This window comes from Fusarium flagelliforme, assembly GCF_020744385.1.
Source record: "Fusarium flagelliforme strain FIESC 12 MPI-CAGE-AA-0113 chromosome Unknown B0J16scaffold_1, whole genome shotgun sequence".
Classification (NCBI taxonomy): domain Eukaryota; kingdom Fungi; phylum Ascomycota; class Sordariomycetes; order Hypocreales; family Nectriaceae; genus Fusarium; species Fusarium flagelliforme.
The window spans coordinates 2,277,527-2,292,238 of record NW_025763503.1 but is presented as its reverse complement, the minus strand read 5'-3'; the positions used below and the strand labels follow the sequence as shown (position 1 = coordinate 2,292,238).

The following is a 14,712-nucleotide window of genomic DNA, read 5'->3' as shown; positions in this document are numbered from 1 at the left end:
ACTATGCTCAGATGTTTGAAAGCTTGGTATTATGTTAAATCGATTCATAATCTAACAGCTAGTAGACGTATTCAAAGTTCGGGTTCTCCTTGTCTGTCATATCCGTGAAAGCGGTTGCATTTGCAGTAACATCATGACCCGCCGCACGCAAAGCCTCGCGTTGCTTCTCCTTTCTCCTATTCTCCCACTTAAACGCATACCGAAAGACAAAGAAAAGAGCAAATTCAATACAGTTTGCCACAAGGAGGGAACCAATGCCGAGATGATATGAAGGCGCTTGTTCTGGACGATAGAAGAATGGACTTGCGATGTTACCAATACAAGCACCAAACCAAATCATTCCAGAAACAATCATTTTCTTGGACTGGCCGCCGGTATTTGAGGTGATGAGAGAAAGGCAGATTACGAATGACGCTTGATAAGAGCCAGTGAGATAGCTTCGTGAATGTCAATATTAGTCCAAAGGTGATAGAATAAAGAAGATGGGAAGGACTTACAAACAGATTAAACGTCCAACATATGCATCCTCTGGAGCCAGGAGAAAGCCGAGTGCGCCAGCAATAGTTGGTATCATGAATATGGCACTAACAAGCGTGCGGCTGTTGGGTGGCATATACTTGTTTGCTAGAGCACCAAGTCCGATCCAGATGACAACAAGGGCTCCCTGAGGAATGCCCAATAGAGCAGTATGGAGTGTATCAAATCCCAGCCCTCTGATGACAAGGGTGGAAAAGTTAGAAATACCACCATTGGGAACATTGGACACGAAGCCGAGTAGTGTGAACAGCCACGTCTTATAGTCCATATAGGCTTCTTTGATCTGATTCCAGTTGATTTTGCGTTGTTCAATCCCGGTTTGGTTACGTCTCATTCGAGCAATCATGACCAGCTTCTCATCATGTGAGAACCCCCGAATAGTACGAGGAGAGTTGGGCAGTAATAGGACAAGAGCGATGGCCCAAGCTGCACAAAAGGCGCCCACAACGAGGAACTCGTAGCGCCAGGAGTGCAGAGATCCTTTTATGTTACCAATGGCATAGCCTATTTGATAAAAGTTAGCCATGCCTTGAAGTGAAACTGTCCGAACTGAATCACTGACCAATTAACCCTCCACCAGCAACTCCGACACCGTTGAAAGCATACCATGCCGAAATCCTACTGGGCTGCTCCTCTCGGGTAAAGTACATAGAAGTAATCAGCATGAAGGCTGGGTCAGCAATGGCTTCGAATGCTCCCGAAAGAATTCGAAGAGCCAAGAGACCGGCAAAGTTGTTTGCCGCAGCTTGTGTCATGAGAAGAGCACCCCACATAAAGATGTTGAATGCCAAATAGTAGCCAGGAGGACTACGCTGCATAAGGAGGTTCGAAGGGATGGCCCAGATAAGCCAGCCGAAATAGAAGCTGCTGGAAAGCCAGGAGTATTCATCCCCTTTCAAATCGAGATCTTCTTTGAGGCCGAAAATAGCGGCATAGGAACTAACGAGGAATGATCAGATGTTTGGGTTTTGTTGGATTCTCTGTAGGACAAAACGTACAGTGTAGTCTTGTCGACGTAGTAGAAGAAGTAGCAAACTCCCAGCACGGGAATAATAAGCCTGTCTAGTTTTCTCCTGACCCTCTTTTCCAGTATCGGGTCAATGGAGTCGTCGGTTGGGTATTGTGCAAGAGCCTCAGCATAGATGCCATCTTCGTGTGGCTTGCTCGCATGCTCGGAACGAATGCTGTCAATCTTAGTGATTCTATCACCTGTTTGTTCCATTTCATCTGCGCGAGCCTGTTCGAGCTCTGAGCTAGCAGTTTTGTAATCAGCCATTTCGAAACTGTCCGGAGTGGTTCTCCTTGAAGTGCCGTGAGGGGCGTGGTAGTCTGCCAATATCGTCGTTGTAATAAGCACCTATGGCTTAGTGTTGAAGACTCGCGGTATTTTTGTTCCAGAGTAGAGAACTCTGCAATTGATCCGTAGAATCTCCTGTTATCGTCAATTTCTTGAAGACCGAGGTATAAAGTGTCAATGATTGTTCCATAAGATTGACGGCGAGTCGCACAGCATGACGACTCCTCTCCAAATTGCGGTTGGGAACCAGCTCATATATACACATCTGTTAAGTTCGGACCTATAAAGCGTTAGATGCCGATCTCGCTGCAACCCAAATATTGTCCTATTGCTTCTCTTGGACTGTGATGAGACGATCATCATGTATAATTGCCCCCAAAGATGACCAGTCCCGCATCAGATCTCCGAATTCCCGGCACTTGATCTAGTTTCCGAGGCTTGCGCATCAGGGTGTCAGAAGAATTGGCCGCTGAAAACATAGAAGACAAAATAGTTAAGCTGCCTTGTGCTAGCTTCAACCGGCAACTAGGCTACGTTATTTTGGCAGACTAAGCCACAGAAGACAATTCTTCTGTCACCTACCTGTTGCGGTTCGCCGAAGGCTCCCCAGGTCGAGAAACTCGAGTCAGTTTCTTGCGAAACAATAGTCTTGTCTCATTGGTGTATTTTGAAGCTCGAGTTTCCTCGAATCAGAATTGTTCTCCTTCTCACCTTCTCCGCATGGATTGTAAAGCTTTCTCTAGATTGTCTTAATCCCATTTATTGCCGGAAAGTGAGGGGATGTTGTGGGGAAGGTCTGGGGGTAAGCTCTGCGCTACGATGTTCAAGATGCAAGTTATGGCGTCACTGGGAACACTATGGAGATTGGGGGTCGGTAAACTATGGGGGGAGGGGGACCTCAAGGTATCAGAAGAACTAGCCCCTAAAAGCATAAGAGACGAAATCATTTGGTCACTTTATGTTAGCTTAGATTAGCACTTAGGCTACTTTATTTTAGTAACCTAAACCTTAGAGGACAATTCTTCTGTCACCCACCTGGGGAGGTGGAAGAGAGTCTCGATATTTGTACTAATCTATATAATGGGTGTCTGAATGTATCTTGAGATCAAGATCGAAGTCCACCTGGAGCAGAAGCTAACCCTTGTCTTACAGGATAGGAAAGTATAGCCGAATCGAAGAACTGGTAGAAACGGACAAGCTAGAGAATTAAGAGAGGTAGATTGATGAATGAGACTGGAATAAAGGAACCAAGGGGAAGTTTGAAGACATATCGGTAGATAGGCAGTGCTGGACTTGGCTCAAGGGTCATGTATAAATATTAAAACAATTGTGTTGATACAGTGTACATTAAGGCATGTGAATAGAATGACGTGAGAGCAGAGGAACCGAAGTGAGAGAATGGTAGAAGCCAAAAAGAGAACAGAAACAGAGTGCGACCAAGTCGTCGAGATTATCCAGCCTCAGGTCGAAATATTAAGCCATTGATGACTTCCACATCTCCTGACGTGACATGCAGAAGCTGTCGATAGTATATGCCGACCCATCAACCAATGGCTTCGTTGCAGGCCGCCGACATCAATCGATGATTACCTGCTCAAGAGCCCCGTCGAACCGAAGCTTAACGAAGTTATCTCGAAAAGGTAACTCAATCACGACGTGGCAACACTGTGGATGCATAGTGTTCTACGTTGTGAATGTCGGTGCGCATGTGGGCTTCAGCATAGAATCACAAGAATGAACGGCTGTGCAGAATCAAGAGTGACCGAACTGAGCCCCGATACCAGTCAGTGTAGCCTGAACGTCCAGTCTAAGTGTGTTGCGACGCAAGTCTGGAAATATGTGGCATAGCCACAACTCGAAAGTATGCTCGAAGGAAGAGGACGGTTGAGAGCGGGTGCGGTAGGTAGACCAAGGCGAGAAGGGGCCGTCTTCTGGAGAACGGTTAAGGAAAGTAGCAATTCGGGAATGATACTCCTCGTTGGCAAAGGAACCCGAGTCGCTTGGAGAGACAAGGGAGTTTTGACTTTCGCAACTGGCACAGCTGTTTAAGCGCATACTAATTAGTAAATGAGAGGGAGAGGTAGCTGGAAGGGGAATGTCGCTATCATATTGGGAGTGACACCGAACGACGAGAAAGGATGAGAGAGACTTACGAAGAGTATGTATCCTTATCCATGATACGATCAGCGTTTGTCTCCATCATTTACACGCGGCACGAAGACCTGTCTGCAAACTTCTTCAAACTCTGATAAAACACCTTCTTATAGTAGGCGAATTCTTCCTGGTTGTTTTCGCGTAGTGTCCACGGTCGAGGTGTTGCAAGTCGGACTTTTAAGTATCCAAACAGACGTAGACGCGCCTACGTTCAAGCGCCATCATGAAGATAATTATATCGAGGAAAGCGATTGTGGAGGATCTCGGACGATAAGAACTGCCAAAAATCATGTTGACGCATGATAAAGGGGCACTCGGTAATGGTATTGAAGACTTTCGGTATGGCTGCAGTAGTTCGATGAGCTGGTATGGACTGAGACAGGGTGAAACCTGGTGTTGTCGATTCTGGTGTCATGTCGCAGAGGTAAAAGTCGTTAGCCATCAATTTCCTCACAGAAGGAAGGGGACGAGAGAGGCAAGTGAGACAAGAGACAAGATGAGATAGATGAGATGATAGCCGGTGCGGAGGATGCAGGCAGGTACGTAGGGGTAAGGCTAGGGAGGTACCTACTTCCTATGACTGAATGCACATAAGCCAAGAAGGAAACAAATAACACGAGATTCCAGGACAAGGAACGGAAAGCGGGAGGTTCCTTCAATGGCGCCTGCCTTTGCAAACCTGCCTGTCATCTTCCAACTTCATCGGACAGGCATCACCTCACCGCCAGGTGTATGGCTAAGTTGGCATAGAAACATAGTCATCATTGGACAACCAATGCGATCTTGTCATGCAGGAAGACAGAAACTGATGAAGTTCTAGGTTTCTAAAGTGAGGCTGTTGGATTCACAACTTGCGATGAAAGTATCTGTTGACCCGTCAGCGAAGATAGGGGGTGCTGGAGACACTACCCTCCGCTCACTCCCATCATCGCAACCAACTGCAGGTGAAATTACTATCAACCAACAGCCTGACAACCGTCACAATCTGCATCCTTCTGTTTGTTTTACTTTTGGCTAGTGTTGTCCAGCCACTGCCGCCTGGTCACTGACTCGAGAAATGTTGACTTGTTACAATGCTGACTCTGGAAGCTCCTCCCGCGGCACAAGTTGGTGTATTCCGATTCTGATCTGTGTGAAATTTTGAACGTACTGCCTGTGGTTTTGTTCCCACACCCCATATCCGTCTTGGTCAACCGGGTGGTCGGAGTTGGCTTGAACCAAATCTCACTTCCCAGTCCGCCTTACCATTTGCGACACAGCTTCCATTTCCGGCACGTAAAAGTAATGTCATCGTGAATCCCCCAAGCAATCACAAAAGGTACGAATCATTGTATCGTAGTAATTAAGCTCAGACCCGCCAACGGCTCGGGCCCCGGGTATGTCTCCAGGGGAAACTCTTGAGGCATCCGGATCTATTGTTGACCGTTAGCGTCACTCAACGGCCGGTATAGCCTCCCTGCCTATAAAGTGTTTAGTATCTCTTTGATTACAGTGGATAAGTGATTGTTCGTTTCGGGAGAAGATCTCAAGATCAAAGCCAGAATATGGTCCGTGGGCGGTTCCCTCTTTGTTGGCATCTGCCTATTCCTCAAGGCTGTGCTAGCGACCACTCACCGGCCTTTGATTTGGCCCAACAAACTGTTTTTGGAATTTAATACACTTTTTATCTGGGTCGCGCTGGAATGCACCCCCCATCCGACCAGATCAATTAAATCACGAGAGCCTTGTCGGGCGCCTGATGAAACTCGCTGCCTTGGAACTACAGCACAGCCTACTGCGAAGCTTTTGGTGTTCATAACCCAATTCCAAATGGGATGAATCTCGCTACCTATAATTCAAAAGGGTAGTATTAATTTTACATAATTCATCAGGGGCGAAATGGCCGCTGAATTAGAGTCGCAATTGAGTTTGGTCGCCCGATGTTAGCTTCAACGCTGTACAACGAAGTTTAAGGGTCGGTGTTCTTGGTACTTAGCTCTATTACAACAAATTCAATAACCAGAAACAATATTTCACTATCAATTGTTTCTATAGGCAAAGCTATTACATCGCTGCGAAATCTGTTGTCTCCAAGTGTCCAGAGATCTTCATCGTGTTCATCTGCAAGGTCGAGGTTCTAATAAGAGCAACATGCCGCGCCATTACATTGCACCAGTTGTTTCTATGGATGGAGCATCTTCTTTCTGCCGAAAATGGTCTTTGGAATGGGTCGATGCCGTCCAGATTGATTCTGCCATCTATTAAAGCGACTTGGGGGCATTGGCTATGCCATTGCGTGAAGCCAAACAGCAGCGTCTATATTACCAGGATAGCGAGTCATGAGTGTTTGGATCTTGCGACGTTGTTATCGGTCTTTATGTCTGAGCTATTCCACAATAGTAATGGGTCTTGACAGTTAATTGACCTCTGTTACAAGTTTCTACTTCGGTATCGCATTCCTTTTTAGTCTACATCAGGGTATAAAAAGGTTTGATCTTTATCGTATAGAACAAAATAACTTAAACACTTGATGCGAGTGTGTGCTAGATCTTAGAGCACTTATTTTCGTCATCTTTTCTCCTACTCATTAGCAGGAGACAGACTCACAAAGTTTAGATGTGTGTCCACTATTACCCGCGTCTTTCGTCACAAACTGATGATTTGACTGGCCAGCCCCAGGCTTTGGCGTCTCAAAAAACGCTTTGTTACGGGTTATTCTCCCGACATCGGGTGGGATGACCCCCGGACCTCCGACTACGGACTGCCCCTCGATATGCGGGGCCAACCAACGAACGTCAAGCTCGACAAGAAGGGAAAGAGGTGCTTGAAATTCTTTTGCTTGCTTTAGCTTTGTTTTATTTCCAAAGAGAATCTTTCCATTACCAACTATACTATCCTTCATCATCAAGTCAACAATGCCTCAATCCGCTCTTCTCCTCGGTTCCGGCTTCGTTGCCACTCCTGCCGTTGAGGTTCTCTCCAAGGCCGGTGTTCACGTCACCGTTGCTTGCCGTACCCTCGCTTCCGCTAAGAACCTCGCCGGTACTTTCGACAACACCAAGGCCGTCAGCCTCGACGTTAACGATTCCGCTGCTCTCGAGCAGGCCGTCTCTGAGCACGATGTCACAATCTCTCTGATCCCTTACACATTCCACACTGCCGTCATCAAGGCCGCTATCAAGGCTAAGAAGAATGTCGTCACTACCTCTTACGTCTCTCCTGCCATGGAGGAGCTCCACGAGGAGGCCAAGGCCGCTGGTATCACCGTCCTCAACGAGATTGGTGTAAGTCCAACCCCCAATGCTTCAATTGCAGCTTGCTGACTATTATAGGTTGACCCTGGGTATGTCTTCCAACAGCCATTGGCGATTCTATCCGTTTACTAACTATCTGCAGTGTCGACCATCTCTACGCTGTCGACTTCATCGACCGCATTCAGCAGGAGGGAGGCAAGATCAAGTCCTTCAAGAGCTACTGCGGTGGTCTCCCCGCCCCTGAGAGTATGTAGCTCATCCCAATGGCTTATTATAGCTCCAAGCTAATCACATTCTAGACTCCAACAACCCTCTAGGTAATTCGAACTGGATCACTACCGACGGCATCGCTCTAACCATGTATAGGATACAAGTTCAGCTGGAGCAGCCGTGGTGTCCTTTTGGCCCTCAAGAACAACGCCAAGTACTACGAGGACAACAAGCTGGTTGACATCTCTGGTGTCGATCTGATGAGCACTGCTCAGCCCTACCACAGTGGTTACTTGGGATTCAACTTCGTCGCCTACGGCAACCGAGACAGCACCGGTTACCGCGAGCGGTAGGTTTAATAAGAACTACCGTTAACAGCAACGACTAATTATGATAGCTACCGAATTCCTGATGCCGAGACTGTTGTCCGAGGAACCATGCGTTACAACGGCTTCCCTCAGTTCGTCAAGGCCCTCGTCGACATCGGCTTCCTCAGCACCGATGAGCAGGACTTCTTCAAGCAGGCTATTCCCTGGAAGGATGCTCTCCAGAAGTTCATTGGCGCCAACTCATCAAGCGAGGAGGATCTGACCAAGGCTGTTCTCTCCAAGACCTCTTTCAAGGACGAGTCCGTTAAGAACCAAGTGCTGGCTGGACTCAAGTGGAGTACGTCCCTATGCTTTCTGGCTATATGAGCGCGTACTGATATTGTTCTACAGTTGGTGTATTCTCCGATGTCAACATCACCCCCCGCGGAACCGCTCTCGACACCCTTTGCGCTTCTCTCGAGCAGAAGATGGCTTACGAGAAGGGCGAGCGCGACATTGTCGTAAGTATCCACTAAATATTATATACGATCAAAGTCGATCTAACATCAGACAAGTTCCTCCAACACACCTTCGAGGTCATCAACAAGGACGGCAGCCAGAACACCTGGACTTCCACCCTCGTTGAGTACGGTGCCCCTGAGGGCTCCGGTGGTTACTCCGCCATGTCCAGGCTGGTCGGTGTTCCTTGCGGTGTTGGTACGTTACCCCTTTTCTTTCACAATAAACACCGAGACATACTGACATGTAAACAGCTACCAAGATGGTCCTCGACGGTACCATCACAGACAAGGGTGTTGTCGCCCCTGTTTACCCCAGCCTTGCTAGGACATTGATGAACCAGCTCAAGTCTGAATACGGGTGAGTGTTGTCAATTTGGCCTATCTTACATATACTGACAAGTCACAGCATTGAGTGCAAGGAGAAGATTATTGCTTAAGCGACTTAAAAGCACGGCGGAGAGGGACTCCATAAGAGGCTGTGTTCAGCTTTTAGTCATCTAAGGAGTTCCATGTACTGCAACATAAAAGTAAAGTAAAATGAAAGAAAGGAATAAAAGCATAATGATACCTAACTACTGCAATGATGCTGTCTATGGCTGATGTGATATTATATTAAGCTGAAACTTTATGTGAACCTCTCATTACCCCTTTTCTATGCTGAAAGTGTTAAGGAAAAACAAATGCGCCACCTCTAACTCCCCATGAATGGGCGTATCCTCTCCAAAGCCTATAAAAGAGCGAAGGCGAAGGAGAGTGCTAGAAAGAATGATACAAAGCTTGTGCTCTGGACCTTGGCGGCCAAGTTCACGATGACGGGAGGCTCATCCCCTCCATTGTTGTTTCCGTCAGAGCCATTTTGACCGTCAGAGCCGTTGCCAGAGCTGCCATCGCCACCTGAGCCTCCGTTTCCTCCGTTACCACCGTTTCCCCCATTGCCTCCATTTCCACCATTGCTTCCATTTCCACCACTGCCGCCGTTTCCTCCGTTGCCGCCATTACCTCCGTTGCCTCCATTGCCCCCTGAACCATTGTCCCCACCATTTCCGCCATTGTCCCCGTTACCTCCGTTTCCACCTGATCCTCCATTTCCACCATTGCCTCCGTTACCACCGTTACCACCATTTCCTCCATTTCCGCCGTTGCAGCCGCCATTGCAAGGAGGAGGGACGGGAACAGGGACGGGTGCGGGCTTACTACCATGGCTGCAACCACCGGGAGGGCAAGTAGGGGCAGTCCAGTTACCAGTGCCGTTGTAAGCGCATCCATAGCAAGGCTTCATAACAGGTTTCGGAGCTTGGTGACACTTCCCACTAGGACACTTGTTGCGGTAAGGGCAGTCAACAACGTGCGGTGGGCACTCGTGCCATACATCGCCAGGCTTCGGTCCACTGGTCGAGTCAGGGTAGACGGTGGAAACAGGAGTTGGAGTAGCGCTTGGAAAGGTTTCGTAAACGATCCGGGCGTTGTTCCTCTTGTATAGATCGTAGATGGGCCAGCCCTGCACAGTGGCACCTCCGCATGTGCCATTGGACCTATCGGCTCCGTCACATGGTACGTTGCAGAGAGCATTGTCTACCTTGACGACACGGTAGGTAATAGGTTCGGTTGAAAGGTCAAGACGGTCGCAGACACAGCTGTTGCCATGGAACCCAATGATGTCGCCGTTTGAGGAGCAAGTGGGAGTACATCCTGTCAGGCCCAGGTTGTACTGTCGGGGGAACGTTCCAGGTCTGATAGCGACACAGCCAAGATGTTGGTAACCTGAGAGAGCAGGGTCGGGGGTTGACTGGGCGTAGGCACCAGCGACCAGGAGACTGGCAAGGAAAACTGATTGGGCCATTCTGATTGTGTAGTACTAGAAAGAAAAGTAAAGAATGACTTGAAATGCGCACAAAGAATGAGTGAGTGAGTGGGTGAATGAAAGAGATGATTCGAAAACAGAAGGTGTAGAACCACAGTGGTATTTATCTTCTTCTTGAGACTCTTGGCTCTACTCTTTCTTCTCGGTATGATCACATAGATATCTGGGAGCAGAGATCCTGTCTGATGCCAAGTGTCTCTTCCGAGACCAAAGTCCGGAACCATCCACTTCGAGAGGTCACCACAGCCCGGTTCCAGATGTTGTTCTTGGATTTTCGACGAACCGGGCAGCCGTTTTCAGGCCTTGGGGCGATCTGAGACATCCATTTATCGTAAATGGGCCATACCGAAGCTTTCGTCCAGGTCACGTCTTCAGTGTTAGGAATGGGCGTGTTTCACTTTCTAGATCAGCAAAGCGATTTTCAGGCACACGTTAAAGGGAACATCGCATAAACCTACCCTGAAATGAGAAGATGTAAGTGAAAGAATAACGCGATTCATGATTCTCAGTATGATGGATACGAACTAGACATTGGTGTATCATATGGCCTCTTTGGGATGACTTTTCATAATCACTCAGCAAAAATCATCAACTGTAGAACAACTTGAAACTGTTTTCTCGTGCATCTTCTTTTTTAAAAGTCATAAAAACACCATCGCCAGACGCCATGCCTATAAATAAAATCTCTGAATGGTCTACGGGTACTGCTCGAGGGAAAGGGCGTGAGCTACTAAACAGCCCATCCATTGTACCGAGACATTCGCCACCAACGCAAGCATCTTGCACAAGCCGATCATTTTGCTTCCGGATCCTGAATTTATGTCAAGGTCCTCAATGAGTAAACCAATATCAACAAGATCGCGAGTGTATAATCTAATCCTTTTTTCTGCCACTAGCTTCGGCTTGAGCTCGTGGTGCATGTATGTTTAGGTATAGGAACATGACGGCAACTATGCCACTGTAATGTTGGAGCTTCATTTGGTCTCAGCCAACAATTACTCAACTTACGATTCAACATGGAACACCTCACATAGGAAGAAGAAACAGAATTTGCCAGATCATCGCACTGGAATTGATCTAGAGCTATTTTAGGTACAACAAGTAAAATCAACCTCCGCCGCCACTTCCCGCCAAACCGGTCGCCCCTTTTAGTTTGTGTGCTTCTGTGCCTCTGTATCAGCTTCAGAACAAGATCGCTTGCATTGTCCATGCCCTTCCCTCCTCCCTAGCGATTACCTCTCTTCATTCGTTACCCATCACCATTCCTCACCGTTGCATATCAATGGCTCCTAATCCATGACATGCATTGCCATCACCTGGTTGCTTAGATGTACCACATGGTCTGGCGGAAAAAGTTTCGCTGACGTTCCTCACCCTCTGCAGGAGGCTGGGTGAGAGGTCCTCCAAGGCGAATCAAGGGAGGTGCGTCGAGAGTCCTGTTAGGAGCCGACGAGCCAACACCATGAGCTTGCTTCTCCCGAGCAATCTCGTGTCCCTTCGCGCCAGTTCGGAAACCATCACTTGAGGCCATGTTCTCATGAGCGCGAGCTCGGTTGCTAGCGAGATGCGCGTAGTAGACGGCCGGGTGCAAGGAGACCGGAGTGGTGGAGCGTGCATATGAGTAGCACTGTTGGTAAATCATCTTCTGCAGATCATTGACAGGCATGCCCATCTCGTCCAGAATCACTGAGTAATGGACCGGTCGTGCAGTTCCCTGAATGGCAACATGAGAGTTGAGATAGAAGTCAAACATGAATGGATGGGTGACTTCCTTTTCGACCAGAGTACCTGGCAGAGGGTTTCCATTCTTGTCACCTCTCTGAGGGAAGAAGCGGACGTGGTGGCGCTTTGTAGCGATAATCACTGTCATCTTGGGCATCTGCTCGGGACGAAGGCTTCCGGCGAAGAACTTCTTGATCTCGGAAACTTCCTGTTCCAGGACATGGGCGAACTGGCCTTCACCAACGCCATCTCGGAAATAGATCAGGTGGCTAGGAACCTTTCCTGCGTGGTTTGCCCTCCAAAGGGGAACGAGTTGTCCAAACATCGACCGAACGTTGGTAGGCGTGAGCATCTCAACCCGGTATCCGTTGGTCTCAGCAACTGCGGCGTATCTGGTGGCATTGTTGTCCACAGACATGGTCATGGAAGCCACTGAAGCAGTGACACCACCTGGAGCAGCGTGCGAGACGTCGCAGCCTACGATCATGGTCGGGCGAGCGTCGGGAAAGAATGTTTTAGTCTTCCACAATGGAGGGGTGCATGCAGTTGCACCACCAAGCTTGGCGTTCACCTTCATGCAAACGTTGGAGTGGTACTGGCCATTGTTCTTTTGAACATGGCTAGCAAGAACGACCTGGGTGAGGATGCCGTATCTGCAGTCTGCAGACTTCTTGAGGCGCTCGTAAGTACCACTGTTCTTCTTCGACACGATGATGAACAAAAGCTGGGTGTATCCCTTGCTCTTGGTGATTTGGTTGTGAGCCCATTCAACAATTTTGGCGGGTTCATACCGGAGGTTGCCGGGTGCATTCAGCAGCTGAGGGTCGCTCGTCACCTTTCCACCATGGCCCATAAATGTGGTCTTGAAAGATGAGGCAAAGGCCTGCATAACGGGAAGTGGAACTTGTACCTCACAGGCAACAAAGCCCCAGTTCTGGAGAGGCGCAGTGTTCTGCGTGAAGAACTTCTTGCCTCGCAAGTCCCAGCGACCAGCGAACTTGGGATCCGCTTGACCCTGACCAAATTTGACAACTGGGGGAGGCAAGATACGAGCCTCGGTCTTCGCAAATTGGGCTTCGAAATTGACACCATACTCCTTCAGATAAGGATCTTGGCCGATCTGAAGAGCGGCAGCTCCCTTTTGAATGTCTGATTTGCGTACAGCAGGGCGGGTGACAGCGATCTTGATCATCGCGGCTGTCTGATCGGGGTTCAGCTTGAATGGATAACGCTGCATGTTGTCAATGAAGGCAAGTTCCATAGGAATGTAACCTCCCTTGCCAGCGTTGATCAGGGGAAGATGAGAAAGTCGTAGAGTGACATTGTACGTCTTCTTGTAATACTCGAACACTGAGGTTTGTTTACCATCCTTCTCGAAGGTGTGGGTTCGAGAAGTGAAACCAGCTTCACCAAACTTGGCATCGAACGTGAAGTCCTGGATAGTGTAGAGCTTGTCCTCATTTGGACGACCCTTGTGCTTCACCTTGAACCTGAGGCGACGTAGCTTGCGAAGCTGCTTGAAGGCATCGGATGATTCCCATCCGCTCTTGCCTCTGACAGGCTTGAGATGCTCATTCAGGTTACCAGGATGAATGCCGCCGAACTTGTTGGCATCAGATGTGGCAAGAAAATTGCATGCCATCTTGTCAAGAGGCTGGTTGCCAATCCAAAAGCAAGTGTTGGCCACATCGATGTTGTAGCCAAGGCCGACACCACCTTGTTTCAAGTTGTCGCTCATTCGAATGGAAGCATAAGTTCCTTTGTGAACTTCGACGATGGCTCCATCGTTTAGAGGAGCTCCAGGCTGTCCAGTTCTGTAGAAATTTCGCTTGATGGCCAGAAGGTTCTTGGAGGGGAATTGTCGAACAAGATGATCAATAAAGTTCAGTGCCTCTTGAACACTGTTGTTGAACGAAATCTTGTGGCTCAAATAGCCCTGCAGCGCAGCGACTTGGATTTCAGTGGTCTTTCGAATGGTGACGAAAAACTTGCCGCCGTCTCGAGGCTTAGCACCAGCAGGACGTTGGCCTTCGTCCAAGTCAACGTTGAAACGAAGTTCACCACGGTCAATAAGAGCTGGGCTCCATGCCAGCTTCTTGCCGTCAAAGAGCCACATTTCAAACTTGTATGGCTTCATGGTCTTCTGGGTCGTGGGGTGAGCCCAGATCTTCTTCATAACGGGTCCAATCTTGTCCGGGTTGGGCGAGATGACAACCTGAATGCGATGTTAGCATCGAACAATAGTATATAGTTGAGGAATACTCACGTCATATTGATAGATCTTCTTGCTGAAGTCAAACTTGGTCATTCGATACTGGTTGACCTCAATTTGCTCGGGCTTGCCTTCAGTGTTGAAGCGACCATTTCGAAGGGTGAACATGTCCTTCTTGGTCTCAGAGATGTAGGCATCAGGAGGCAATTCCATGCGAGTGTTACCCTGATCCTGTTGCTTCAGAGGCTTTGCGGGATCGTAGCCAAGTGGCTTGGCGTATCCGCCAGCAGAACCCGAAGGAGACTGGGAAGGTCGTCTTCCAGATCCCGAAGGGCCCCCAGACCCAGCCGGGGAGGACGAACGACCTCTGTCAGACATGGTGACAGATATGTCTGAAGAGTTAGTGATTGAGTACGAAAAGGATTTCAAGTGAGATTGGAGAATGTTGAGGAATGTGTGCGGTGGGCAGTAGAGATGTGATGAAAGTGTGTGAAGAAAGGTTTTTGGAGGAGGAGAGAGAGGGGGTATTTATAGCCCGCAGAGGAGCGATGCCTATGCCTTGAGAGACGAAAGGGATAGACTTACCGGTCGCAGGTAGACTGTTTGTGTTGGCACTTGTGGGAGAAAACAGATACTGGAATCTAGTTGATGTGGGTG

General features: G+C 48.5%; 4 protein-coding genes across 4 annotated transcripts; 1 reads left to right on the top strand and 3 right to left on the bottom strand.

The window, feature by feature from the left end:
* Positions 1-38: 38 nt before the first annotated feature.
* Positions 39-1,910, bottom strand: B0J16DRAFT_12886 (major facilitator superfamily domain-containing protein). The gene is made up of 4 exons (XM_046121729.1): positions 1,536-1,910; positions 1,100-1,476; positions 498-1,041; positions 39-437 (listed from the first exon to the last, which is right to left on the bottom strand). The coding sequence occupies exons 1-4, from the start codon at positions 1,811-1,813 to the stop codon at positions 59-61; spliced, it is 1,578 nt and encodes a 525-aa protein (XP_045988727.1). The 5' UTR covers positions 1,814-1,910; the 3' UTR covers positions 39-58.
* Positions 1,911-6,749: 4,839 nt separating this feature from the next.
* B0J16DRAFT_408743 (Saccharopine dehydrogenase) lies at positions 6,750-8,839 on the top strand. Its single transcript, XM_046133050.1, has 10 exons — positions 6,750-7,251; positions 7,300-7,310; positions 7,364-7,467; positions 7,521-7,538; positions 7,588-7,780; positions 7,829-8,097; positions 8,151-8,260; positions 8,315-8,456; positions 8,513-8,618; positions 8,667-8,839. Exons 1-10 carry the CDS (start codon positions 6,883-6,885, stop codon positions 8,695-8,697), a joined length of 1,353 nt encoding a protein of 450 aa, XP_045988726.1. The 5' UTR covers positions 6,750-6,882; the 3' UTR covers positions 8,698-8,839.
* Positions 8,840-8,987: 148 nt separating this feature from the next.
* On the bottom strand, positions 8,988-10,179 carry B0J16DRAFT_408742 (uncharacterized protein; the record flags this gene model as incomplete). Its single annotated transcript, XM_046133049.1, has 1 exon — positions 8,988-10,179. Exon 1 carries the CDS (start codon positions 10,098-10,100, stop codon positions 8,988-8,990), a length of 1,113 nt encoding a protein of 370 aa, XP_045988725.1. The 5' UTR covers positions 10,101-10,179.
* Positions 10,180-11,266: 1,087 nt separating this feature from the next.
* B0J16DRAFT_359588 (Piwi domain-containing protein) lies at positions 11,267-14,433 on the bottom strand (the record flags this gene model as incomplete). Its single annotated transcript, XM_046129659.1, has 2 exons — positions 11,267-14,058; positions 14,110-14,433. 2 exons carry the CDS (start codon positions 14,431-14,433, stop codon positions 11,446-11,448), a joined length of 2,937 nt encoding a protein of 978 aa, XP_045988724.1. The 3' UTR covers positions 11,267-11,445.
* Between the last annotated feature and the right edge of the window lie 279 nt (positions 14,434-14,712).

Bases quoted from the DNA above. Each gene is read 5' to 3' on its own strand.
- B0J16DRAFT_12886 (XM_046121729.1), bottom strand. From the start codon at position 1,813: ATGGCTGATTACAAAACTGCTAGCTCAGAGCTCGAACAGGCTCGCGCA. The intron at 1,042-1,099 runs GTCAGTGATTCA...TTTATCAAATAG, and splicing joins TGCTGGTGGAGGGTTAATTG to GCTATGCCATTGGTAACATA. The intron at 438-497 runs GTAAGTCCTTCC...ACATTCACGAAG, and splicing joins GTTGGACGTTTAATCTGTTT to CTATCTCACTGGCTCTTATC.
- B0J16DRAFT_408743 (XM_046133050.1), top strand. From the start codon at position 6,883: ATGCCTCAATCCGCTCTTCTCCTCGGTTCCGGCTTCGTTGCCACTCCT. The intron at 7,781-7,828 runs GTAGGTTTAATA...TAATTATGATAG, and splicing joins AGCACCGGTTACCGCGAGCG to CTACCGAATTCCTGATGCCG. The intron at 8,261-8,314 runs GTAAGTATCCAC...ACATCAGACAAG, and splicing joins AGGGCGAGCGCGACATTGTC to TTCCTCCAACACACCTTCGA.